This window comes from Pipistrellus kuhlii, unplaced genomic scaffold, assembly GCF_014108245.1.
Source record: "Pipistrellus kuhlii isolate mPipKuh1 unplaced genomic scaffold, mPipKuh1.p scaffold_m20_p_3, whole genome shotgun sequence".
NCBI classification, from domain to species: Eukaryota; Metazoa; Chordata; class Mammalia; order Chiroptera; family Vespertilionidae; genus Pipistrellus; species Pipistrellus kuhlii.
The window spans coordinates 120,314,436-120,341,937 of record NW_023425529.1 but is presented as its reverse complement, the minus strand read 5'-3'; the positions used below and the strand labels follow the sequence as shown (position 1 = coordinate 120,341,937).

The 27,502-nt window shown below is 36.4% G+C and overlaps 1 protein-coding gene across 4 annotated transcripts in view; it reads left to right on the top strand.

Moving 5' to 3' along the window:
• Nucleotides 1–27,502, top strand: part of DIAPH3 (diaphanous related formin 3) — a 473,874-nt gene that overhangs the window by 130,049 nt on the left and 316,323 nt on the right. For all 4 annotated transcript variants that reach the window (XM_045588685.1, XM_045588684.1, XM_045588687.1 and 1 more), the window contains 5 exons: nt 2,937–3,073; nt 5,934–6,039; nt 25,786–25,896; nt 26,176–26,294; nt 27,061–27,177. In XM_045588685.1, coding sequence (XP_045444641.1) covers nt 2,937–3,073; nt 5,934–6,039; nt 25,786–25,896; nt 26,176–26,294; nt 27,061–27,177 — 590 coding nt within the window. The remainder of the gene's footprint in view (nt 1–2,936; nt 3,074–5,933; nt 6,040–25,785; nt 25,897–26,175; nt 26,295–27,060; nt 27,178–27,502) is intronic.

Sequence of the window (27,502 nt, the reverse complement as noted above, 5' to 3'; positions counted from 1 at the left end):
GGGTTCGAGCCTGCAACCTGGGCATGTGCCCATGACCAGAATTCAATCCAGGATCCTTCAGTCTGCAGTCCGATGCTCTATTTACTGAGCAAAACCAGCCAGGGTATGGAATAACTAATATTTTTAAATGAAAAAGATTATGGAAAGTTAATTTATTTAAATTAAAAGGTAATAAGAAGAGGGGCTTCCTTCTGGTCAGTTAAATTTTTGCGTGTGGCTTTGAGTTGTATGCCTCTAGCAAGGGTGCTTTACTCCTGAGGTCAGCCTCACTTCCCACAATGTCTGTGCCACTAGAATCAACTCATTGATGTGTGGGTGGGGAAGGGTGGGGAGTTGTTCTGCGCCAGTTTACATGTAGTGTTGAACACCCTGTACAAGAGGTATTGACCTTCCCCTACCTAACACTTCTTTGTTGGCCAGAGATTCCATTTATTAGGTAATAATAGGCCTCCTGTAGAATGCAAATGGAACCTGTTTAGAACACACGGGTTTTCATATAATCCAGAGTAGGTCTTTGACATTCAGTGGAGAGACATCCTTAAATCTTCCACAATTTGTCACCATCTCTCTAACTTTATAATAATCTTCATTTAATGCACTTTCCATGCCAGCACTGGTAAGTTGACTATTTCTCCCACAGACTGGAGTCAACATTTTTTGTTTTCTTTTGCTTTGTGTTTTAAATAATTGAATGAGAGTAATTTTATACAAGTGGGCAGCAATTCTATCTTCAGTTTTAGATACTGAATAATTACAATCTGGCCTCATTCTAGACTTAAAATGATAACTACACATTTTTACATTAGCAAAATTCAGAGAATATTGCCTATGATGGAGCTTTGGGAGTCACAGAATGGTTATCACAGCTATGAGATCAGAGAACACTTCTATTTCTACCCTTTGTAAGTGATGGTTTAGGGCTTGATAGTGAAGGTAGGTAGTATAACTTGGAAGAAATCAGTATGAAAATTCTGCGGTTGGAGGAGCCATAGGATTATCTTTGCAGAAGGACAGGCACTGGCTAAGGATAACCAAGTGGGAGGGAAATGAGGGGGAAATGCTGGCGGCAAGCTTTTCTCAATCCTTAGGCTTCTTAGGACAGAGCCAGTCCCATGGTTCTTGGTAATTCTTGACTAACTGACATTTTGAATTGGATCTAAGTGGTACTTTATAAGCCTCTGACAATTTTCTGGAATGATTATCAAGGCATAATATGTAGTCTCTGGCCCTATGCCTGCTTTTTTATTCTTTGCTTACAGGTATGAAACAGCCCATGACATCACAAAAGTAAGCATTTCCTGGCCATTCTAGTTATCTCTGTAAACTTCTCTCTATCATCAAGGCAGAGAAGTCTTTTTAAAAAAAAAATATTTTTTTATTTTAGAAAGAGAAGAAGGATAAGGGATAGAGAGATAGAAACATCAATGAGAGATAAACATTGATTGGCTGCCTCCTGCACACCCCTTACCAAGGATTGATCCCAAAACACAGACATATGCCCTGACCAGCAATTGAACAAGCGACCTCTTGGTTCATGGGTTGACTCTTAACCACTGAGCCACAATGGCCGGGCAAGACTGATCCTTTTGTTTGTCCTTCCTCCACTGTACCTGTATTCCCTAGATAATAGTGTAAGGCAAATGCAATATTTTAGCATAGGGTGAAACTTTCTTTATGTAAATGATATTTATAGTAGGAAAGTTATAATTAAAGTTTCATAAAACTCGAAACATTTGTTCTAGATTCAACTTTGTTATAGATTCAACTTGCTACTTATATCTAGTACTAATTTTGAGTGTTCATAGGTTTATAATTGGTATAAGGCCCCTTATAATTCTTAGGAGTAACTGTAATCAACCAATTTCTTACTCTTTTGAGGATTCTCTGGGATGCATGGTAGATAAATAGCATTGTTTTATTGATTCTATTCTTTATTGTTTGATATTTGTCTTTCATAGATTATAAAAGGACCTCCAGAGATGTATACATCATAAAATCAAAACATTAAGTCATTAACATAATTACTTCTAATTGGATGTGACAACTTGGCAGTAGCAATCAAACTTTATCCTCATCCCAAATCATCCCATTTTTATAATGTGTTTACAACTACAGTAGTTTTCTGATAATACAGTATTATTTCTATCAGAATACATATGTTCCTTATGGCAGTTTCTATATGCCCACATCATCCTTCAGCTTTTGCCTGTTTCTGAACTAGGGCTACTCTCCAGGCCTACACTGTATAATGTGGTTGCTATATGTATGTGGCTGTTGAGCATTTGAAATGTGGCTAGTCTGAGATGAGATGTACTATAAGTGTAAAATACATACTAGACTTTGATTAATCAGGGAGAAAAAAGTAAAATGTTTCATCGGTGAATGTTTTATTTTGATTCTATTATATGTTGAAATGATAACATTTTGGATATATTAAAATAGTTCTTTTAAAACTAGTTTTATTTTTTGCTTATAAATTTTACATTGCACATGTAGTTCACAGTATATTTCTCTGGGACATTGTGCATATATTTGTCATATATAGCTTATCGATCTTCCTTCTCATGAAGGATCTTATGGCCTTAGTATCTACTTTAGTATCTCACTCTTCATTATATGTCTCTGTTGGGAAATCTTAGCATTTTAGTATGCTTCTCTCTTTTTCCAGTGGTAACTTATCTATGTTAATAATTATCAGTCATTGTTGTTACAAAATCACATTTGAGTGGTTTTCTAAATTTGGTTGATTCTCATAGTTCTTGATGTAACGTGTATATTTCTATGAATTGTTTTAGGATGTTATTTGTTATTTATTTTATACATTCTTTACTAAGTATAAAAATATAGACATTTTTTAATAACTCCATTTTTTTTCAGAACACTATTTTATGAAACTGACTGTTAACATTTAGCCTCTTATTTCCAAAATGTTCTAGTATGGTTTAGAAAGGATTATGAGTGAAGAGCGGAGTCTGTCCTTACTGGCCAGGGCCATCGATCCCCAGCAGCCCAGTGTGATGACAGACCTGGTGAAGCTTCTCTCTGCAGTGTGCATCGTGGGGGAGGAGAGCATGTGAGTCTTCTCACCTCATTTCTCTTCTCCTGTAATGACTTAATGCAACGGGAGTTATTTAATGTTTTCATTATCCATTGTGTTTTAGTCTAGAATTTAAGGAAATGAAGTATACTTAAGCAGCTGGTTTAGATTCATATAGACTGAGAAACTGACCTCTTCATCTTACTTATTTCAAACTGGTCTGAACTCAAACCCTAAATAAAAATTCTAAAGGAAGACTTTTTGAAAAATATACGAATGAGTTCTGCTTTGTATATGATATTTTTCCAGATAGAAATAATTCAAAATGTAGGACATGTATAATCCCTTGTAAAAGCTAATATAGTATTTGAAAATCTGTATGTAAGGCAGATTTAGAAAGTGACATAAAGAATTGTATTTTACTGGTTAAGGGTATTGTATTTTACTAACTTTTAATCATAAAAATATATGCTAAAGCTTTTAAATACATTATTCACAGGAGGGACGGGAGCAGGGAGGAGGGGTCAGTGGGGGAAGAAGGGAGACAGCTATAATACTTTCAACAATAAAGATAAATTTAAAAAACTACATTATTCACATGTTAGGGCTGTAACTAAAAGATCATTACATATATTAAAAGATAATTATTAAAGATGAACTATTTTTATAAAGAAGATTGACAGTTCTTAATACAGGGAAGCATTTAAAAATTTTTGAAAAAAATATTTTTTTAAAAGAGTAAAGCTATAAAAACCAAACCACCAAAAGGACAAGCAAATAGCCCTCTCATATTTGGGTAGGCAGAGCCCTGTAAGCGGAATCTCCTGCACACATTTGAAAATTGTACTTGTGATCCTGCTGTGACTGGTGACTATTGAACCACTGAATTTGGACCTAGTTGGAGAGTCCACAGACAGCATTGAGCCCTGCCCCTCTGCCCCATATACAACTATAGAGAGTGTCAGTGGATGAGACTGTCTGCTGCAGTCCCTGCATGCAAAGCCAGGTGTACAGCCTCAACACTTTCCATTTCCCATTTTAAAAGGCCATATTCATTTTGGTGTAGGAACCTAAGAGCAGACTTAATTTTTTTAGTTTTTTTTTTTTTAATGTGGTGACATTTGTTAATAAAATTATGTAAGTTTCAGGGCTACAATTCTATAATGCATCATCCCTACATTGTATTGTGTGTTCACCACCCCAATTCAAGTTTCCTTCCAGGCTGAATTTAATGTTGACACTTAAGGTACTTCCTGTGCTCCTTCTCTCTCTTTCTCTCCCTTCTACTTTTCCTGCATCTTCCTCCTTCCTATGCTTCCCTCCTTTCTCTGTTCTTCTTTCACACTCTTTCTTTTCTTTCTTTTTTCCCTTATTTCTTACTTTTTTCATTTTCTCCTCTTTCCCTCTCCTTTATCTTTCTTTAAAAAAAAAATATTTTTAAAATATATTTTATTGATTTTGTACAAAGAGGAAGGGAGAGAGATAGAGAGCCAGAAACATCGATGAGAGAGAGTCATCGATCAGCTGCCTCTTGCACAGCCCCCACTGGGGATATGCCCGCAACCAAGGTACATGCCCTTGACCGGAATCGAACCCTGGACCTTTCAGTCCCCAAGCCGACGCTCTATCCATTGAGCCAAACCGGACCCGGCTAAAAAAATATTTTATTGATTTTTACAGAGAGGAAGGGAGAGTGGTAGAGAGTTAGAAACTTTGATGAAAGAGAAATATCAATCAGCTGCCTCCTGCACACCCCTTCTGGGTATGTGCCCTCAACCAAGGTACATGCCCTTGACCGGAATCGAACCTGGAACCCTTCAGTCTGCAGGCTCTATCCACTGAACCAAACCGGTTAAGGCTCTTTCTTTAAAAAAAAAAAAAAAAAAAAAAAAAAAAAAAAAATATATATATATATATATATATATATATATATATATATATTATTGATTTATTGATTTAGAGAGGAAGGGAGAGGGAGAGAGAGAGCACGAAACATCAGTGATGACAGAGAATCATTGATCACCTGACCCTTGCACATCATCCTCTGGGGATCAAGCCCGCAACCCAGGCATATGCCCTTGACTAGGATCAAACCAGTGACCCTTCAGTCTGCAGGCCTACTAGAGCTCCTTTATCTTTCCTTATCCTTTGTTTTCTCTCCTATTCTCCTTCCTGTTTTTCTAGCTCCATATTATTTTTATTACTGTTTCTTTTTTAATTTCAGAATAGGACTCAAAATGATGTAAATAACTTAGGACTACAAGTCTAGATTCACAAACTATGAAATTCTCACCTTCTACAGTATGCAAGGTCCTATTAACATAGCTATTTTTAAAGGAGGAGCAAGTATAATTCTTGCAGCTCTTATTTTTTATATTTGACTATTATTTCTTACCACTATATATTTTTTGGCTACCAGACCTTCACTTACTGTATTTGAGAGGAAGTAGAGTGTGGTGGTTAAAAGCATTTATATGTGCTTACCACACAGACTATAATGTTTTAGATTTTTATAAACATTTAGTAGATGTGAGACAAATAGCTTAACCTTTTCTGCTTCAGTTTCTTTATCTGTAATAAGGGATATACATTAAAATTAGTTACTATTTGTAAATTGGTTCAAAAAATGTCTGATGTATAATAAGCACAATATAAATGCTTGGTGAATAAACATCATCATAGGATTATTATGAGGAATAAATAGATAAAAATAACATGCTTAGAGCTTGATACATGCTATGTAAACTGCTGATACATATTGTGTAAGCCATTTAAAAAATGTTATTTACTGCCTGGAAGTAGTGACTTTAGAGTTTGTTAAATCAAGCAATTAAACTATGGCATTTGGGTTATTTGTTGCTTGCGATTTAATTAGTAAATCCAAAATTTCCAATAGCCTTGAAGATGTTTTAGAAGCTTTAACATCAGCTGGAGAAGAAAGAAGAATTGACAGGTTTTCTTCTATTGTGGAAGGTCTTCGGCATAATTCAGTTCAACTGCAAGTAGGTTTCATGTGTATCATACACACTGTTTTATAACTGTTTTCTGACTTTTATATTGAACACTATAGTATGAAATCTTTCATGCTGTATGCTATTTTAGAGCATTTTTAAGTAGTATATAGAATTTCAATTTATTCTATATCATAATTTTTCTTATAGGTGCAACTTGGTATACATTTGCAGTTATTTCTGTAGGGTACTTTCCTAGAAATTGACTTACTAGGGTTCTTTGTAAACTATATAATTATAGTCCCACAAATTGTTTATTCTGTTCTATGTTAGTTTCATAAGTTGATTATTATAATTTTGAAGAGATTTTTGCAATTTCTCATTGTGGCTCCTCATTGTATTAGTTTTTATATCTGAAAAAGTTGGGAGTTAACATGAGTAATACTTTGGTGCAAGGTATACTTATTTAGATTTTCAAAATTAGTTAAGTGCTCCTCAAAAGCCAATTTAGAATTAAACATTATAGTATCCAAGTTACATACTAATATTCATTTAATTTCTCCGTAAGCAAAGGAAATTGATGAGTTTTTATAACTGTAATTATTGTTATAATCATTGCTAATCAAGTGTGAGTATATTTAAGGCAATATTGGTAAAAAAAATATTTATGGCAAAAAAATCAGAAAATCTTAGGAACTGTAAAAGTAAAAAGTTTGTTATGACATTTTTGATGATAGTGTTTGTTCCAATAACACCTGTTGTGATTTGTTTCTTTGGGCATCAGGTAGGCATGGAGATGTGCTGTGGTCCCTGCTGCAGAGGTCCAGTTAACGGGACCTCTGGGAAAGAGCTCCTCATACTAACCTGGGCTAATAGGAGGGCCTATAAGTGAGGATCTGGGATGTGTCATCCACCTTGGACACAGGCCCTGCTCTTTCACTTGCTTGGTGTGTGAGGGACTTTTAATTCATACATCATTACTCTCCTTTCCCTTGTTGTTTTTCTTCTTCCTCCTCTTCTTCTTCTTCTTCTTCTTTTTCTTCTTCTTCTTCTTCTTCTTCTTCTTCTTCTTCTTCCTCTTCCTCTTCCTCTTCTCTTCCTTCTTCCTTCTTCCTTCTTCCTTCTTCCTTCTTCCTTCTTCCTTCTTCCTTCTTCCTTCTTTCTTCTTCTTTTTTTTTTTTTTTTTTTTCCTGTCTCCAGGTTTCCTAATCACTGCAAGGCTAATGAATAAATGAAAAGAAACTTAATAAGGAAAAACTAAAGGATTAATTTATGTGAACTTCCCTCCAGTACTTATTAATTTTTCCATATACAAATTTGTGCAAATATCGATAGAATATTAGATTAATGTTGGTTATTTATGTACTACATTAGAGATCATGTCTAATTTAAAAATCTCATTTGTGAACTGTAATTCTCATGTGTAAACTTTATATACTTTTGCATCTAGTCACACGCACAGTATAGAAATGAGAGGGGTAGTATATTGAGATGAAAGGAATAGACTTCTGAGTCATGCAGGCTTGAATTTCAGCCTCAGCTCTTTATATCCTAGCTGTGTGACTCTGGTTCACTTCCTAAGCCTCTTTTATAGCTCAGCTTTCTCAGTTGTAAGATGGAGATAATATTAATACCTAGTTCATTGTTGATGCAAGGATTACATAGGATAATGTATTTAAAATGCTTAGTGCAGTACTTGGTCCTTTAGCAGAATTGTTGAGTTACAAGTCAGCTTTAGAGAGTAATTTTGTTAAATTAAACAAAGTCAGTGGAGAGTGGAGATTGAAAGTGATCTTCATTTTTTTTTCCAGGAACATTACCAGTTTGATATTAAAATTGGTATTTAACTATACAACCCAGAATTACACTCTTGAATATCTATCCCACATTTATGAAAATTTATGTTTTCACAAAAAGCCACACACAAATTTTTGTGGCACCTGTATTTGTCATAGCCCCAAACTGGAAACAACCCAGATGTCCTTGAACAGGTGATTGGTTAAACAGTGGTGCAGCCATTCCATAGAAACAAAAAGGAGTGAACCATTGATATATCCAATTTGCATGATCTCCAAAGAATTATCCTGATTGAATAATGCCAATTCTAAAAGTTTACACGTGTGTGATTTCTTTTATATCACACACTAGAGGCCCAATGCACAAAATTTGTGCACAGGTAGGATTCCTAGCAGCTGCCAGCCAGGACCTCTCTTTCCTGGCTGCCAGCTGCTGGCCACAGCCTTTTTTCATTCTGCACCACCCCCTGCTGATTAGCATACATCAAAGTGAGCGATTGAAATCCTGGTTGGTCGAACTCCCAAGGGGACATTTTGAATATTGGGCTTTTATATATAGAGACTTGTGGTGTGGTGCATGAAATTTGTGCACAAATTGGGGGGGGGGTGGTCCCTCAGCCTGGTCTGCACCCTCTCCAATCTGGGACCCCTTGGGGGATGTCTGACTGCTGGTTCAGGCACGATTCCTCTTGCAATCCGAGATCACTGGCTCCTAACCACTCGCCTGCCTGCCTGCCTGCCTGCCTGCCCCTAACCACACTGCCTGCTGGCCTGCTTGCCCCAACTGCCAACCCCCCCTCCTCCCCTGCTGGCCTACTTGCCCTCAACTGCCTTCTCTGCCAGCCTGACCCCGAAATGCCCCCCTCCTGGCCTGCATCAATCAGGCTGGCAGTGGAGTGGTTAGGCGGTGATCAGTCTGGCAGGCAGAAATGGTTAGGGGCAATCAGGAAGGCAGGCAGCCAAGTAATTGGGAGCCAGTAGTTCTTGATTTTGAGAGGGATGTGCGAGTGCTTGTTTAGGCCTGATCGCAGTAGGGCAGTCAGACATTCCTCAAGGGGTCCCAGATTGGAGAAGGTGCAGGCTGGGATGAGGTCACACACACACACACACACACACACACACACACACCCATCCTATGCACGAATTTTGTGTACCGGGCCTCTAGTTGTATTATAATACAAGATGTTACCAGGATTTGAAGAAATTCAAAATAAATATGTCTAAAGACTTGATATGGTTTTTAAGTGATTTCTTTTTTTAAATAGCCTTATTCAGATGAAATTCACATTATATAATTTACCTACTTTGAATTATACAGTTTAGTGTTTTTATGTTTATTTGCAGAGTTGTTCAATCTTCATCACAATTTTAGGCCATTTTCATCACCCCCAAAAGAAACTCGTCATCTCTTACCCATCATCTTGCATTACCCCTGTTCTCCCAACCATTAATCTATTATCTCTATAGATTTTCATATTCTGGACATGTGGTATAAATGAAATCATATAATTTCTGGTCCTTTGTTACTCGCTTCATGTTCATAATATGTATCAGAATTTCATTGTTTTATTGCAAATAACGTTCTATTATGTGGTGTGTACTGCATTTTGTTTTTCATTTGGCACTTGGTGGACATTTGGATTGTTTATACTTTTTAGCTATTATGAAAATGCAACTGTGGATATGTGTGGAGAAAATTTCTTTTTAATGACTGCTTATTTGCCATATTTACTGTAAGGGGATAAGGGTGAGGGGAGTAGGACTAGTTGTAATTATATTTTCTTTTATGGTTAGTTCTTATTGTTTTGATGCCCTGTAAACATCAAAATCAATTTCTTGATATTCTTAAAGTTTAATTTTCATTGAGAAATGAAAGGCAGAATGAAAAAAAGGCTGTGGCCAGCAGCTGGCATCACTTAAATTCATTTCTTTCTCAAATTTTGGATAAGTTCAGGTTAAATTTGCATGTAATATATACAGTGGAAAACACTAGTTATTTCTTTTAAAAAATATATTTTATTGAATTTTTACAGAGATGAAGGGAGTGGGATAGTTAGAAACATCAATGAGAAAAAAACATTGATCAGATGCCTCTGGCACATTCCCTACTGGGTATGTGCCCGCAACCAAGGTACATGCCCTTTACCGGAATCGAACCTGGGACCCTTGAGTCCCCAGGCTGATGCTCTATCCACTGAGCCAAACTGTTCAGGGCAATAGTTATTTCTTTACCATTTTGTTGTGGTAATTTACTCTCTCATTGAGGTTTCTCATTATTATGAAGCCTAATGTGTGGAGTAGCTAGGAGGTGGCAAGCTTAAGTTATTTTCTAGATAGCTAATTTGGGGGGGTGGGGGTGAGGATTGAGTAGATTCTGTTTTCTAGGATTGCTGATTGTGCAATCTATTATGTTTAAAATGATGAAGCGGTCCTTTAGTAATATCTAAAAATAATTTCCTTTTTAGTACTTCTAAATTTTCTACAATATAAAGTATATTTTAAAATTAGCTTGGTTATCAATTTTTCCATAAAGTTATTTTTCTAAATACCCATTTACGTTATTAGGTCTATAATTTGCATTTAATAAAATATACTAGTTTGAATGATATTAGTAGATCACCAAATTAAAATGAAAAATTGGGCGAAACCGGTTTGGCTCAGTGGATAGAGCGTCGGTCTGTGGACTGAAGGGTCCCAGGTTCACTTCAGGTCTAGAGCATGTACATTGGTTGCAGACACATCCCCAGTAGGGGGTGTGCAAGAGGCAGCTGATCGATGACTCTCTCATCGATGTTTCTAACTCTCTATCTCTCTCCCTTCCTCTCTGTACAAAATCAATAATATATATATATATATATATATATATATATATATATATATATATTATTGATTTAAATATATATATTTTAAAAAAAAGAAAAAAAAGAAAAATTGTCACTGAATGAAATAGAACTCAATTGTTTGCTTTTAAATTTGCGGGAAATGGGTGGTAGTAAAAGAAAAAAAATTCTTTTCTGTAAAGTATATTTATAACAAAGTACTTTTTAAATAAGACTATTAGATTTTCTTCAGTCTGATAATAATGAAGATAATTTGACTGTTATGATTCTGATAGAATGAACATACTTCTACTGCCCTGCAGTGGTTCCTCCTTCCCCAGTAGTTAATACAAAAAGTGAAAAACTGAGTAACAGAAGTAATTTAAAATAATTTTCAGGCTTTAGTGTGTCTTACTATCAGGAAAGGCGTACAAATGCAAAAATTAGAGTTAAAATAAATGTACATTATTCTTTTTTCAAGTGTGTTAAATGAGGTTTTTAGCTTCAAGCAACATAATATAGGTGATGCAAGCAGGAAGTGGTAATGGGTACTTTACCAAATTTCTGGCAGGCTATGGGAACCATGTGTGGGTAGTATAAAATCAGAGTAATGCCAGACTACACTTAGGGATGTTCTAATGGAGACATCACTCGCAACATTTCTTCTCTGGTTAGCACCCGAGACACTAGGACAGACAGTGGAGCGCAAGCCTACCTTCACAGGGTCCTGTCTCCATACATGTCATTTCCCTCTCATGTTGGCCAGGTCTTTTTTAATAGAAAAAGGTTGGAATAAGTGTAGGTAAACCAATCTTTAGTTTCTGCTATACTTTCATCTGTTATTTTCATTTCTCTTGTCTCTTCTCTTTATAGAGCCATACTTCGCTAGGGTATCAGAGGCATTATCTAGGTTTTAAAGTTTATTGGAACCTTTGCTGTTGTCTCAAGGCTGATTGAATTGCAGTAGATTTTTGTCAAGAAATAAGCCTAGTGTGGGAATTCTAGAGTTTTTTAAGTGGGTGTTAGGCTTTCCTTCTGTGTCTATGTCATCAGGCCACATAGACAGTCTGCTGCACCTTCCCTTTCTTTTCTTCCTGATTTAGTCCCCCTGACCACGTAGCTGGGCAGTGTCAAGAACATGAATGGTCTGCAATTTTACTAGTATACCACTTGTAATCTAACAAGTTAGTCTATCACGGTTTTATAGATGTTTTCGGAAGACACACACAAAAAAGGACTTTATTATCGTAGCAGTAGCATTAACTTGAGTACGAGCTTTACATCAGCCCATTTCTGAGAAAAGCCATGAGCTTAAGGAATACAATTCTAATGTCATGGGCAGCAGTCACTCTAATTTATAGAGGCTGCAATGAAATCTGTTTAGTTTGTCTCCTAAAGTATTAATTAAAGTGCTGGTCAGCAGGACTCCAAGCAGCACATTGAAGCTGACATGCAATATTGACATCAGCAAGCCTTCCAGGTCCCAGATCCTGTCAGCTGAACAAATTCTGTAGACCATCCAGCTCTGCTTTAGAACACCAGGAGGCTTTCTTCTTAATTTTTCCTATTGATCTTTCCATTTGGCCTGAGATATTAATTCAGGTACAGAATGATGTATCACTGATTGCATGGACTTCCCCTTGTTCAATCAAGAGGAAGTCTAAGGCAGTTATTTTATCTATAACAATCTGGCCAGTGAGTTAATGCTGATCTGAGTGCCTTCCAGGGCTGCTGTGGTGTCATTGATCATCTCAGCTAAGATCAGGGACTTTTTTTTTTTTTTTTTTAAATTCTCACCCAAGGATATTTTTCCCCTTGATTTTCAGACATAGTGGGAGGAAAGGATGAGGATGTTGAGGTGGGGGAGAGAGAGAAACATTGACATGAGAGAGACACAGCGAATGGTTACCTTCTGTGGGCCCTAACAGAGGCCGGGATCGAACCCATACCTAAGTCTACCCACTGAGCAAACCAACTAGGGTCAAGGACACATTTCTTGCCACCTTTTCTAATTGGGTGACTCATGAATTGGGTGCCTGCAGGGTGCACATAAAAATAGTGATCAGTTTTCTCTCCAGGAGGCTTCCGAGAGTAGTCAAGGATAGCCTCAGTTAGGAGAGGTCTTTATAGTTGTCAGAGGGCTACCTGGTATACTTGTATGTTTCCTTAAACACTTGAGCATCTCTTAGTGCAAGTCACAGTGTTTTTGGAAAAAGAGGCAAATTATATTCCTTGTATGGTATACATAGTGTTTCTGGAAGGAAAATGTTGTCTATAGTTGTTGGGGGTCCCCCATATTGGAACCTTTATAAGTTGGGGAGCTATGGGTGACTGATATTTCAATATGGCCTACCAGCTGGCTGATAAAGTTTAGGATTCTCAGATTTAGAAATAACTGAGTCCAGTTTTTAGCTTTGAAGGGTCTGTCTGAAGATGGCAGAAATGGACTATAGGAGAGGATTAAAAAAAAAAAAAAATATATATATATATATATATAATTATTAATTTCATAGAGAGGAAAGGAGATAAATAGAGAAATAGAAACATCAATGATGCAAGAGAATCATTGATTGGATGATTGGATGCCTCCTGCATGCCCACTACTGGGGATTGAGTCTGCAACCCGCGTATATGACCTGGCTGGGACTCCAACTGTGACCTTCTGGTTTATAGGGTTAATGCTCAGTCACTGAGCCATACCAGCTGGGCCTAGGAGAGGATTTTTGAGTTTTGAGAACCCACATCTTTTACAATGGGGTAAGTATGCCTGCCCTTTGCTCCAAGGAGCCATCGTATTTATTATACTAGACCTCTGGGGAGAAGACACACCTCTATGTTCCAAGGTTACTGGCTATACAGACATCCTTGAAAAGATCATCCAGAAGAAAGATTATCAATGCCTCCACTTAGAATACAAGCAGAAGTGTAAGAGACCCCTGGAGAATTATCTTAGAGCAGGAGTGGACCACTAAACCTCTTCTTGTCATCTTCTTGACTTCTCTTTCAAACTGTTACTTCAATGTACTCATTGTACCTTGAGTTTATTGGTGGAATGAAATGAAACTTCATTAATTTGGTTGATGTAATGCTATGTAGTATTTTCCCTATATTAATTAATGACTAATGGGAAAATATGTTCTGTAAAGCTTCTTAATCAGAGGTGAGATGAATTAGTTATATCAGAGAACAAACTCAAATAAGGAAAGAGATGGATAATTTGTTTTAGAGGGCAAACTTGTCTTGATGCTTTGTGAACCTGTACCAACTTTAATTTCTGAGCTTGTTCACTTAAATTATACTTAAATTCTTTTATTGAATTGGCCCCAGGTTTTCCAAAATTGATTTATTGTATTACTTTTAGATACTGATAACTACAATAGATGGATATATGTTGTTGTTCTGTGGATCACTTATTTTTACTATTTTACCTAGTAAAAATAACTCGTCTCATATATTTTTTTTAATCCACTGTTAAAATACATAGCTATTGTTCTTTTTAAAAAATGTTGTAAAATATAACTTATGTAAAATTTGCCATTTTAATTGTTTTTAAGGGTATGGTTCAGTGGAATTAACTATAGTTATATCTTTGTGCAACCAGTATATCATTAGGCATCTTAAGATCCTAATGTTGAAACAGTGGGCAGTTATATCCTTCTAGAATTCAGTGGAGAGGAGTAGTTGGTATGTCCTTTTAGATTCCTGTGGTAGGTATTTCTGTACCTTACAATATTCAGGTAGACAAAGGTAGGTTTACAGTTATAATACAAATAAGTAATATAATAATTAACAAATACAAGAATAAAAGTATTTTGTGTACTCACAATTGTAAACTACATTTTCTCACTCTATATTTTCCAAAGAAATTATAACCCAAGCATTTGGTGTCTCTGGAAATCTTCCTAGAGGAAAATTGTGTTCCAAACACATTCAGGTATCTGACATACACATGGTCTTGACAAGTATTTCATGTGTAGAGAGGGTGCTTACATTTAGAGAAAAATAAGAAAATGTCCAAGTGTTCTGTTAAATACGAAGTTTTATTCATAATACTTATAAATCAGACTAGAGGCCTGGGCGGGGGGGAAAGGGGGTCTATCAGCCTCGCCTGTGGGAATTGGGTCAAAATTGGCTCTCTGACTTCCCCCGAGTGTTCCCGGATTGTGAGAGGTTGTAGTCCAGGCGAGGGACCCTACCGGTGCACAATTGGGGCCGGGTAGGGACTGCGAGAGGGCTCCAGAGCATAGCTGGTCCGTCTTACCCAGTCCCGATCAGTCAGACCCCAGCAGCAAGCTAACCTACTGGTCGGAGCATCTGCCCCTTGATGGTCAGTGCTCATCAGAGCAACTGGTCGAATGGTTCAATGAACAGTCAGACATTTAGCATATTAGGCTTTCATTATACAGGATAATTTGAAAATGATACTTTTGCTGAAGCTTGCTTTGTGGAACAAGGCTGTGTTAATCTGGGTACTATGAGAGAATGAGATGTGATGTCCAAGGGAATAGGGGAAGTGCCTATGAGAGAACCTGGAGAGGGAGATGGTGGGGGAGGGGATGGGAGATGTTTGATCCAGTGCAGATCTAACCCTTGGTGAAGGGAGCATGAAGGAAGGAAGTAAAACTTGGTTGACATGCAATTCTAGAAGAACTGGGCAAGGTGGTTGGAGAATCCTGGAGCCAAAGTCCAGCATATCCCAGGATCACACCTGTTTAGTATTCTTGGCTGTGCTCAGACATTGGTAGGAACAGTCTCTCAGAAGTTCGGCTTCAGCTCAAATGTTGTGATGGATTTCAGAGGGCAACAGCTGGGCTGTTGGTTGACTATTTATTTTTATTGAATTTATGGTGATGACATTGTGAATAAAAAATTTAGGTATACAATTCTATAATACATCATCTATATATTGTATTGTGTTCACCAAGTCAAGTCGTTTTCCATCACCATCTGTCTCTTCTTTTCTAACTCTCCACCATGCTTCCACTCCCTATGATAATCACCAAACTGTTGTCTGTATCTATGAGGTTTTGTTTCTTTTTGTTTGCTTGTTTTTCTTAATTCATTTACTTTATTTATGTTCCCTCTGGTCAAAGATTGAGAATTGTGTTGTCATGGCTGTCACAAAGACAATGAAAAAACTTTCTTAATTGAAGAAAAAAAAAAGCCTCTTCAATATCAGTGTATTGCATTGTACTGTTTTTCACATATCAGAAAGTTAGGAAAAATCTGTACTTTTTAATTTAAATAATTAAATATTAAAACAGAGGATTAAAATCACCCTTACTTGAGTTAAAAACCAGTGTACATTGAAATTTATCACTGGGCAATAATAAAACAAATATGACATTGCATAATTCTTTTGATGTCAGTCATAGGTTAAAATGCCTTGCGGATTATTTGCTCCTGTTTGTTGTTTGTCTTGGACTTTAAATGCTCAAAACGAACCCAAGTTTATTTTTGCCTCTGAGATCAAATAAAGCCATTTTTACAATGAACTAGAGGCCTGATACACGAAGATTCTTGCAAGAATGGGCCTTCCTTCCTTCCCCTGGCTGCTGGCACCACCTTCACTCCAGCCTGGAGCTGCCTTTCTGCCTTCCCCCCGTGCCCAGAGGCCTGGAGCTGCTGGGGTGATGCAGACTGCCTGCTTTGTCACCATGGCAATGATGCAAGGTCCCACCCCAGCCCCTGGCTGCTGGGCACTGCTTATGCAAATTAACCAGCCATCTTTGTTGGGTTAATTTGCATACTCACTCCTGATTGGTTGGTGGCCAATGTGAAATTACAATCAATTTGCATGTTTCTCGTTTATTAGTGTAGATTGTCATATTTTGATTTACTAGTTTTTTGTTTTTGTTTTTTTAAAAAAATATATTTTATTGATTTTTTACAGAGAGGAAGGGAGAGAGATAATTAGAAACATTGATGAGAGAGAGTCATCGATCAGCTGCCTCTTGCACACCCCCTACTGGGGATATGCCTGCAACCAAGGTACATGCCCTTGACCGGAATCGAACCTGGGACCTTTCAGTCCCCAAGCCGATGCTCTATCCATTGAGCCAAACCAGTTTTGGCTGATTTACTAGTTTTTATGTTTTTTTTTTTAAGTATCTCCCATCCCCTTACCAAAAAGTCATTGCTAGCTTAAGTTATTTTCAATTTCAAATAAATTGTTTTCACATTTAATGACAGATGAAATGGAGAGTATGGAGTATGGTAGAGGCTTTATTTTTAGTGCCATTGTTGGGGTGCTCCAGAAGGATCAAGAGACCAATTTAATTTTTCTCTGATTTGATTACTACTTCTATTAATAGTCAAATTCATTTGGATTAGTTAGTAGGATTAATATATCAGTATGACTTAAACACCAAACATATTAAACTGGAAAATAATATGCCATTAACCTAATAGACATTAAAGAAATCTATAATAATAAAAGTATAATATGCAAGTCGACTGAATGGCCTAACAGTGGAACAACCATCAGGACGACTACGCTATGGCACCCGCTGGTGCCAGGCTAGCCAAGTCAGGTGAGGTGTGTTTGGTCGAGGGTCCTGCCATTAGCCCATGATCGCTCCAAAGAGGGAGGCCCAGGCTACCTGGCCAGTGGTGCTGCTGCAGGTGGGCAGGGCCTCCCTCTGTGGGGCAATCTATCGCAGGCCTCCCAGACTGTGAGAGGCACAGGTAGGGCTAAGGAACGGCCTCCTCTCTCCTCCTCAGTGTGTGAATTTTGTGCATAGTAAATAATATTCCAATATGAGCTCATTGTCATGTGAAGCACACCTAAGTATTAACTAATGGTTAACATTTGTCTAGAATTTCATGCCAAATTTGAGTCTGCATAATACATTTTTTCACTCAGACTACAGTAGTTCATAAGAAAGATAAATTCAACTTACACCATAAAAGTAAGTTCTAAGTTTCATAATTAAGCAATTATTCAGTTAATTATACACTGACTGTTATACACTGGGTTATACTAGATATTAGAACAATGAGGTTGAATGAAATCTATTCCTTCCCTTAAGAAGCTTATACTCAGCAATTTAAAGCCAGGTAATGTTTCCTATACAAATTGGCAGTTTCAACAAAATTGAAGGAAGGAAATTAATGATGTCTCAGGAGGAGTATCTGAAAAAACTATTTAAAAATTCAAGTTTGTTTTTCAGTATTCCTCTCATGTAAGATATAGCCTCTTGAATCCTGCAGGTTTTGTTTTCTGAAACTAACGGATACAGGCAGTCCTCCGGTTAAGTCGAACTCGATGTATGTCGTTTCATGGTTATGTCGCTATCTCCCATTTATTTATAAAACAAAAATAAAAACAAAAACTTCAGTCATTTTGACTTATGTACATATGTGCTTTATGCTTTTTTATTATTTATTTTCTACAAGTAAAGGTCAGGAATTGTTATCTTTGCTTTAATTTTCTATTTATTTATTTATTTATTTATTTATTTATTTATTTATTGTTTCACTTCATTACTGCTGTGTATGTGCTCCACGTGAGTGACGTAGGTGCTTATGTAGGTGGGTTCCCACTTACAGTGAAATCTCGTTAAGTCGTGCCGTAGGAACGGATCTCTGACATAACTGACAACCTACTGACCTACTGTATGCGGTTACCACAAGCTCTGACTTGCTCTCTTACTATATCATTACAACACATTTAATTGGAAGTATATATAAAATTTTACTATTGTATCTCCTTGAAACCTATAAAATGACCACCAGGTCCAGCTGCCTGCTGTCAAGAAAGCCAAACTTGTGAGACAGGTCTGGTTGAATAGGAAAGGAGGTTTATTCAGGTGTTGACAACCTGAGAAGATTGGCAGGTTTATGCCTTCAAAACCATCTTAGCATCTCAGTGTAGGCAAAGGTTTTTTTTATTTTTGTTTTTTTTTAGGATATATTTTACTGATTTCAGAGAGGAAGGGAGAGGAAAATTAGAAACATCAGTGATGAGAGAGAATAATTGATTGGCTGCATCCTGCACGCCTCCTACTGGGGATTGAGCCTGCAATAGGGGTATGTGACCCGGCCAGGAATAGAACCTTGATCTCCTGGTTCATATGTCAATGCTCAACCATTGAGCCACACAGGCCAAGCAGTAGTTTTTATAAGAAGGGATAGGGAAAACAGAACAATGAAACCAGAGAGTGGGGCTGTAGTGTGCGAGCAGTGCTCTTGCTTGTTCTGATATGGATCTTAATGTCCACATACTGAAACTGCAGTTGGGTGATCTGCTTCAATGGAAGCTATGGTCAGGGCCATTGCTTGTAGAAGCAGGAACAGGAGCTCCTGATGCCTGCAATATGTTTGTATGGAAACTGTCAGTATGTGAGTTCTTTTTATCAGGTGGATAGTACACTTTATTTTAAATCCATTTCATGGTCAGTGTAGTTTAAAATTTATTCTCTGTTACATGCTGATGTACTTTACTATTTTTGTGTTTGTCTACATTATGTATTCTGTTTAGTTTTTATTCTGAATTAATGTATGTGAATTTAAATTTTTTAGATTTCCTTTATTTGCACTGGAGGTAAAATATTTCTCTGTAAGCATCATTTATCCATTTTAACTTGATAAATGTGAATTTTGATTGCATGGAGAAAGACGGATGATTTTTGCTATGGGGTAGGAAAGATGAATAGCAGTCTAAGCGGTATCTTTCATGCTTAGATAATAAATATTATTCACAGATTCTGATAGAATTTACTGGTACTTGTTTCCAGTTTGGAATTGGCTTCTGCACCAGTTTTTAATTTAGTAGAGCCATCATTTTACTTATAAAATCATCTATTTAGATGTTGGATGAACAAGTTGACCAAAGAGTAAGTTTTCTAAAGAGTACTTGGTTTGCTGTTTGTTAGGTATAATCTCTGTTCCTTTAGCACAGTCCTGGAGAAAGCATCTGCCCTGGCAGCCTGTGAAAAAATTGGGCAGGAATTGTGGCTGGTGCTCAAGCATCACACCTGTTGGTGTATCTTGAAATAAACTTGTTTCTCCAAAAGGGCCAGAACACAAATGTTAAAAATGTATAAAGTGTTTTGTTCTTCTCATATTTGTGTTGAGCATGGTGATAGCAATTAATTGTGTATTGGAGGAATTTGGACTCTATGTATTCACATACAAAGAAGACTTATTTTCAAGGGCAGAAAGCTTCACTGTTTAAACGATATATCAATAGATTCTGGCTGTTTTGCTGTTAACCTTTTTCTACTTGTAATGATTTTCCTTTGATCATTTGCTGTGTTCTTAAGGTTGCCTTTGAACAGCTCTATTCTTCATATTGAATATCTGAGATTTCTGTTCATCTACTTTATTGTCTCCTGGTATGTGTCTTTGCCTTCGAGTTATGGCATTGCTGACATTTATTCCACTCTTTGTAATTACCGTTTTGGCTGCTCATTTTACTGAACTTTGGCTCTGTAGACTTTCTCGGTCTCAGTCCTAGTGCATCATCAGTCTGCTGCTGACCTTGAGGAAATCTTCAACTATCCTAAATCCAGCTAGAAGTTACTTTAAAAATAACTAGTCTCATGTAAGTTTTCTTTTTGATAATAGGGACAAGAGTAACAAAATGAGTTTTAAAGTATTTGTTTTTCAAATGATTAAAATTGAGTCTGTGATTTAACACCTAAAGAGATGTATCTTATGTAGATTTGCTTAAACCAAAGTTTAAGGAACAGTATTTCTGAAGTAGACAGATGCATTTGGAACATGGAGAATATTCTGAGCCAGTTTTAACTGTGTACTTTTGTTTACTGGTTGCATGAGGTACACATGAGAAGACAAGTGTTTTGCATTTGGGTCAGTTACTATCTCCTTTGTAGAACTGTTCTTTTCTAATCACTTTTTTGGCAAATGCAGTGGTAATTGATTAGTCATCTTGTTTGACCTGTTAGAGCATTTGACTCAGTTGGTCACTCTCCCTGTTGAGATAATTTCCTCCCATAATTTCAGAATGCCATTTATGTCGAAAATCTCTTTTTCTTCTACTTCACTAGTGGCTTTTCACTTTATTTCCTTAACCTACAAATTGAAACCTACAACTGAAATGCCCCTTTCAGTTCCTGTATGTAATTTTTTTCTATTTCTCTGCTACCCCCTAGATCACTGGTTGCCAACTGGTAGTCCATGAGGTCCAATAGGTTGGCAACCTCTGGTTTAAGGAAACTTTTGGAGCAGCAGTCGCCAACTGGTGGTCTGCGGACCACTGGTGGTCAGGTGAGGTCCAAAAGATTGGTGACCGCTGACCTAGATGATCCATCTAAAATCTTGGTGTTTATATACTTTTGCTGATGATGATCTCTTTCTTGAACTAGAGTTTCCTGTGACCAATTTTCTTTGCAACTCTTTTGAGAAAAATCACAAATAGATATTTCCCATTTAATATTTCCAGAAATAAACTGATCTATCTTCCCAAGCCTATTTCTCCCATGGTCTTTCCCTTCTTGGTAAATGACAGTTACAGTCTTTGAATTGCTTAGGCACAAAAACTTGGAGTCAGATCTTGACTCCTCTCTGTCTCTTACAGAGATTTCTATGTGTTGTTGTGTTATTTTTAATAGTTGTATCCCTAGCATAAAGAACAGTGTTTGATACATAGTAGACACCATAAATAGGCTTTGAAGGAATGAAATGCATGAGCTAATAAAATAGAAACTGAACTGTAATTTGATGTCCAAAGATAGAATCTTTAGTTAATCTTAAGGAGGACAGAAACTCTGTTTTCTTACTCTGCTCAGTTCCAGAACTGCTACTGAAGCAATTAGTAGGGCATAATGCAAATTAATGGAGATCATATGCTATGTTTTTGGAACATCAGGCAGAATATGGTGATTAATTCTTTATCACGAACATCTCACTTATTATTTCCTTTCACGTCTGTTAATATCCCCAGGTGACATAGGGTAGATACTCAATAACTAATTTTTGTTAATTTCAGTTGCAGAATTTTAAAAGTGGGATTTATTCTATTCTTGTCTAAAACTTGTTACTCTCCTTGCATTTATATCTCTGTAAATACCACTTCCTATCCACTTGAACAACAAAGGTTGCAGGCCTCTTGTAAATTCATTTCCTCTGCCTCAACCCCTTATCAATCCAGCCATCACATCAAATATGTTTTTCTCTTTATATTTCAAATGTTCAAGCCCTCCCTTAGCTGCCTATCAAAGTTACTTCTGCAATAGCTTCTTAACTTGTATCTATCACATATTTTATTGACTCTTTGCATAAAATCCTTTATGATTTCTGCTATTTTTCATTGCATCTGAATTTTCTGACTTGGCACACAAGGTGGTGCCTCATCTGACCTATCTCTGTGTCTAGCCTTATCTCCATGGCTCCCCCCCACCCCCCCCACCCCCAACCCCAACCCCACCTCCACTCACCTCTTTGACACCCTACAAACTGCTTAGGAAATCTGAATTTCTTGTAATTCAACAAAAGAGCCCATGTCCTTGAACATGTTAATTCCTCTTCTGGCAACATCTTAATCCTCCTCTTCATCAGTCTGTCTTCCTGTTAAACCTTAGGAGTCTGTGCCATTACTAAAGTATCCTTGTTTTCACATATTTTATGTATTCCCATTATATAAAGAACATATTTCTCATAGTATGTAGCATATTTTAAATCACAGTACCTATTTACTTACATTTGGGCAGGAAACATGTCTTGTTTACTTTTGTAGTTCATGAAACTTCTTCCGTGTCTCTTGGAATTGATTTGGCAACTAGTGCTACTGGTAGTGCTGTATCAGTGTGAAATGATGTGATACAACAGTATATATGTTAAAAGAAGAAACTCTTGTACCTAAGTGATACTTTTCGAAAGAGGATATAAGAAAGGCCAAGAAACATGAAAACATGCCCAAAGTCACTAATCATCTGCGAGATGCAAATCAGAAGGACAACGTGGTACCATCTCACACCTGTCAGAATGGCTATCATCAACAAGTCAACAAAGGACAAGTGCTGGTGAGGAGGCAGAGAAAAAGGAAACTTCATTGTATTGCTGGTGGGAATGCAGACTGATGCAGCCACTGTGGAGAACAGTATGGAGTTTCCTCAAAAACTAAAAATGGAACTTCCATTTGACCCAGTAATACCATTTCTAGGAATATAACCCAAGAAACTAGAAACACCAATCAGAAAGGATATATACACCCCTATGTTCATAGTTGCACAATTTACCATAGCTAAGATTTGGAAACAGTCTAAGTGCCCATCAGTAGATAAGTGGATTAAAAAACAGTGGTACATCTACACAATGGATTAATACGCTGCTATATAATGGAAGGAACTCCTACCATTTGCAACAGTATGGATGGACCTGGAGAGCATTGTGCTAAGTGAAATAAGCCAATCAGAAAAAGATAAATATCACATGATTTCACTCATTTGTGGACTATAATGAACAACATAAACCGATGAACAAAGACAAGATCCAGAGATAGAGAAGTATTGATCAGACTGTCAAACACCAGAGGGAAGGTAGGGGAGGGTGGAGTTAAGGGGGAGAGATCAGCCAAAGGACTTATATGCATGCATATAAGCATAACCTATAGACATAGACAACAGGGGGGCGATCTAGGTATAAGGACACATATGTAATACCTTAATCAGTAAAGAAAAAAGAAAAAGAAAAAATAAAGAAGGAATTACTTAGACTTTAGTTTGATTATAGAATTTCTTACATCTGTAAGGAAATAGTATCTTTTGTTTATATATTTATAGACATGTTGCATAATTCTTATAAAATAATCAAAGTGGTTGTAGGTCATGATGGCAAATTTTTTGAATTGGGAAAAGGAAATTTTATAGAACTGAATTCATTTCAACTTAAATGAATTTCCTATTTTTCCTTTTATGTTGAATTACCTTTTAGAATGTTTCCTAGAAGTATTTTCTATTATTCTTTTCTTTCTCCTAAATTCCATGCTATTATTTCTCTACACATACCCTGTTTCCTCGAAAATAAGACAGTGTCTTATATTAATTTTTGCTCCCAAAGATGCGCTAGGTCTTATTTTCAGGGGATGTCTTATTTTTCCATGAAGAAGAATACGGTACACATTTATTGTTAAATGAAAATAAAGGAAATTTATTACCTATATATGGTACGGTAGTACGGTAATTGTCAACACAAACCAGACAAACTGTGAATCCTACAGTATCAAGAATTTACTCTTTTATTCAATGACAATCATGTCAACATCTTCTTGAACATCATCGTAATCCAATTCCTGAATGTCCTGGTGAATTTCTTGTGACTCCATTTCTTTCAAAATCAGTGGACCAAATCTCTCAATGTTTAGCAATAGCATTCTGAGACAGAGCCTAGGGGGGACCTTATTTTTGGGGGGGATGCCTTATATTTCACTCAGAAGGAAACCTGTAAATAGGTCTTATTTTCGGAGGATGTTTTATTTTCAGGGAAACATGGTATTAAAATTCTATTTAGGTCATATTTGCTGCTAATTTTTGTGGCTTTGTTTGAGTGGCCATTAATTTTCATCTTTTCCAGAAACTTGTTGACTAACACTGATATAATTTCTTTGAATGTACAGAAATATTATTTAAATCCTCTTTGTGATCTTTTAAATTTGTACAGTATTGCCAAGAAAAACATTGTGGGTACTAGGTAATGACTATCAAGGAAGTGGAAAGCATTTTAAAGTTGACCTTTTCACATCAACTGGTTACACTTCAGTGACCATCTACGGAAAGATTGATTCTTTTTAAAGTTTTTTATTTAAAAAAAAAATTCTTTTCCCCCTTTTTTACTCTCTTGTGGCACATTTTCTACCTCTATGTTAAACAGTCTTAAGTTTTGACAGTAGAAGGATACTGGTCAGATTTTAACAGTTAGATATAAAATACTACAATTACTATATATTTCAACCAGCAGGGACTGAGACTTCCCATTGGTGTCTTAATCCAAAAATGGCATTTTAAATTCATACAAACCTTGCCTTAAGGGATAGAGAAAGGACAATTTAGGGAACAGCATGAGGTTAAACATTGATCAGTAGGCCTGTCATTCTTGCTAGACTTTGGTAGAATGTAGACTAAGAAAAAATAACTGCAAAGCATACTTTTGCTTCTGTAGAGACAATCTCTCTTGCTTCCATTATATGGATTTTAGATGATGAACCATATATTTCAGGCCAGGTTTTTAAAAAATGGAGAGGTTGAAAGTTGGAGTGTTAAACATCAAGTGAAATTTTATTTATTTTTATCATTTAAGTATATACTGAAGAATAAATAATTTTAGTTATATTATTTCTTTATGGTTTTGTTGTAACAGTAATTTTGAATTTTTGCCAAAGTGTAAGAACCATTGTCTGGTAAATTAACTTTTAGTAATTAATTGTGTGGTGTTCCTAATATATTTTTGATTGTAATAACCCCATCAACCAGATTCAGGATACTTATTGACTTTGAAATCTTTGGGGCTTAGGATCTCTCTTGATGATGGAAAATTATCTTATCCTATTTTATGTGTTAGCCTTTATTTGAGATTTATAGTTTTTCAACTAGGATGTGTTCAGTTTGTGTTATATGTGTTAGAAGTGACATTTTGAACAAGACATTAACTTTGATTAGAGTAAATTTTCTATCTAATAGTGCCAATGCCTAATGTTTCCCCACCTCTGCTCTCCCACAAGGACCTCTTACTACCTGAAAAACAAGAAATTCCACTGAAACTATAATTCTTATATAATTTACTAGAGGCTTGGTGCACAAAATTCATACTCCTTGGTGTACAATTCTATCCTGTGCCCTCTTGCAGTCTGGGAGCCCTTAGGGGATGTCTGATTGATGGCTTAGGCCTGCTTCCCCGGGACATCCTTAGTGCTGACATCCTTAGTGCTGCTTCACAGGCAGGAGAGGCTCCCAACACTGCCAATGCACTCGCCAGCTGTGCAACCGGCTCCTGCGTTGAGCTGTGCACCCAGCCCCTTGGTGGTCAATGCACGTCATAGAGACTGGTTGTTCCACCATTAATGAATTTACTACAGTATTTTACATAAGCATCATTTGATAGATTCTCCTATGAAAGAACATATTTGATAATATTTGGAACAAAACCTTGATGTTTTGGTTCTGTTACTCTTTTTAAATGTTGGAATACAAGTCTAACTATGGCTGTGTAATAATATATTGCAGGTAGCATGTATGCAGCTCATCAATGCCCTAATTACATCTCCTGATGATCTGGACTTTAGGCTTCACATCAGAAATGAATTTATGCGTTGTGGATTGAAAGAGATATTGCCAGTAAGTGCTCTGCAGTCTCCTTATTAATATTTAAATTAGAGGAGTACTTGAGTAGGGGGAAATGTAGGTAAATTACCTTCAAGAATAATTTATCTGAGGGGGAAAAAGGCTTGAATATTAAAATTTATTTTTAAAAGCTAGATAAGATTTTTGAGTAACACTTTAAATGTTTGAATGTTATAAAAATCAAATTGAGTGGTTTGTTTATTGTTTATGTTTTTATTTAATTTTTGCATTATGGATAAAAAGTTTATCATAGTTTCTATTTGATATCTCTAGAATTTAAAATGCATTAAGAATGATGGCCTGGATATCCAACTTAAAGTTTTTGATGAGCATAAGGAAGAAGATTTGATTGAACTCTCCCATCGTCTGCAAGATATTAAAGTTGAATTTGAATATCCTTTTGTTCTAAAATCTACCCAGATATGTAAAATTACTGCTAAATCCTAACAAACAAACCTTATTCCATAAAATAGTAAACTTCTAACTAAACAATATAAATTCAAGCCTTTGTGAATGAGGATAATTATATAAATTTTTATTATGTAATTAATATGTGATTTTTTTTATGAGTACACACATAAGTAATTGGATGCTACGATATACAATTGACTTCAGTTAGATTAGTGTCTTATGTTTTTGTGTGTAATCTGTTGGTTCTTCTTTTTTATGTTTGGTACCTCCCCTCCTTTGATGCTTCCAGCAATAGGAATTAGGGGATCATAGCCTGTTGGTTAGCTCTTGCCCTACATCCTGGGTACATACTCATATGGGCCCTTGTGAACTCTGTGGGTCTGAACATGTTTTGTTGTCCCAGACATTTGCCAGATTCCTGTCCTTCACGGAGGCTTCTCCCAGACCCAATACTGTAATCACAGCCAGCTGCCCATTGTACTGTCTTCCAGCAGCATCTTGGCTCTAGAGAGGGAGATTGGTTAAATTGTAGAGGAGAAGCCAAGAAGTGTTGGGTTGTCATTTACACACAATTCTCTCTACTCTCAGTTCTAACTAACCTTGTTTGATTATAGGTTGGTATGCATGATGCCTATTTTAGGGTGAGATACACAATAATCTTTAGAAGTCTTACAGAGCAGACTCTGTCATATTATTTCAGTTCAGTGTGAAAGATAAATAAATCCACATATTCCTTAATTATTTTACTGAAGCATATGATGTTTACAACATGGTGTGGAGCACAGTTAAGGAAACTAGAGCAGAGAAATATTTTATTTCTATTCTTCAGCATCTTTTACTCATTCGAAATGATTGTTTTATAAGGTAAGAGGAAGTTATGTTCTAATGTTTTATTTTACTGATAAAATTCTATTAATTGTGAAATTAACCTGATGTTTGGTTTGGGCAAGCAAATAATTTTAAAGTTTTTTTTTTTTATCATAATACTCATTCATAGAATGTGATGTTTCATCTGGGCATATATTAAGATAGATAATAGTAAAATGATATTACTATTATTTTTTTAAGTTCCATTGCGGTCATGTTTATACCTTTTCATCTGAATAAAAATGCAAACTAGCAACAAATTACTAATTTATCATGTGATGGATAATATTTTCTGGTTAGTGTTTAGGTGGCAGAAATGTTG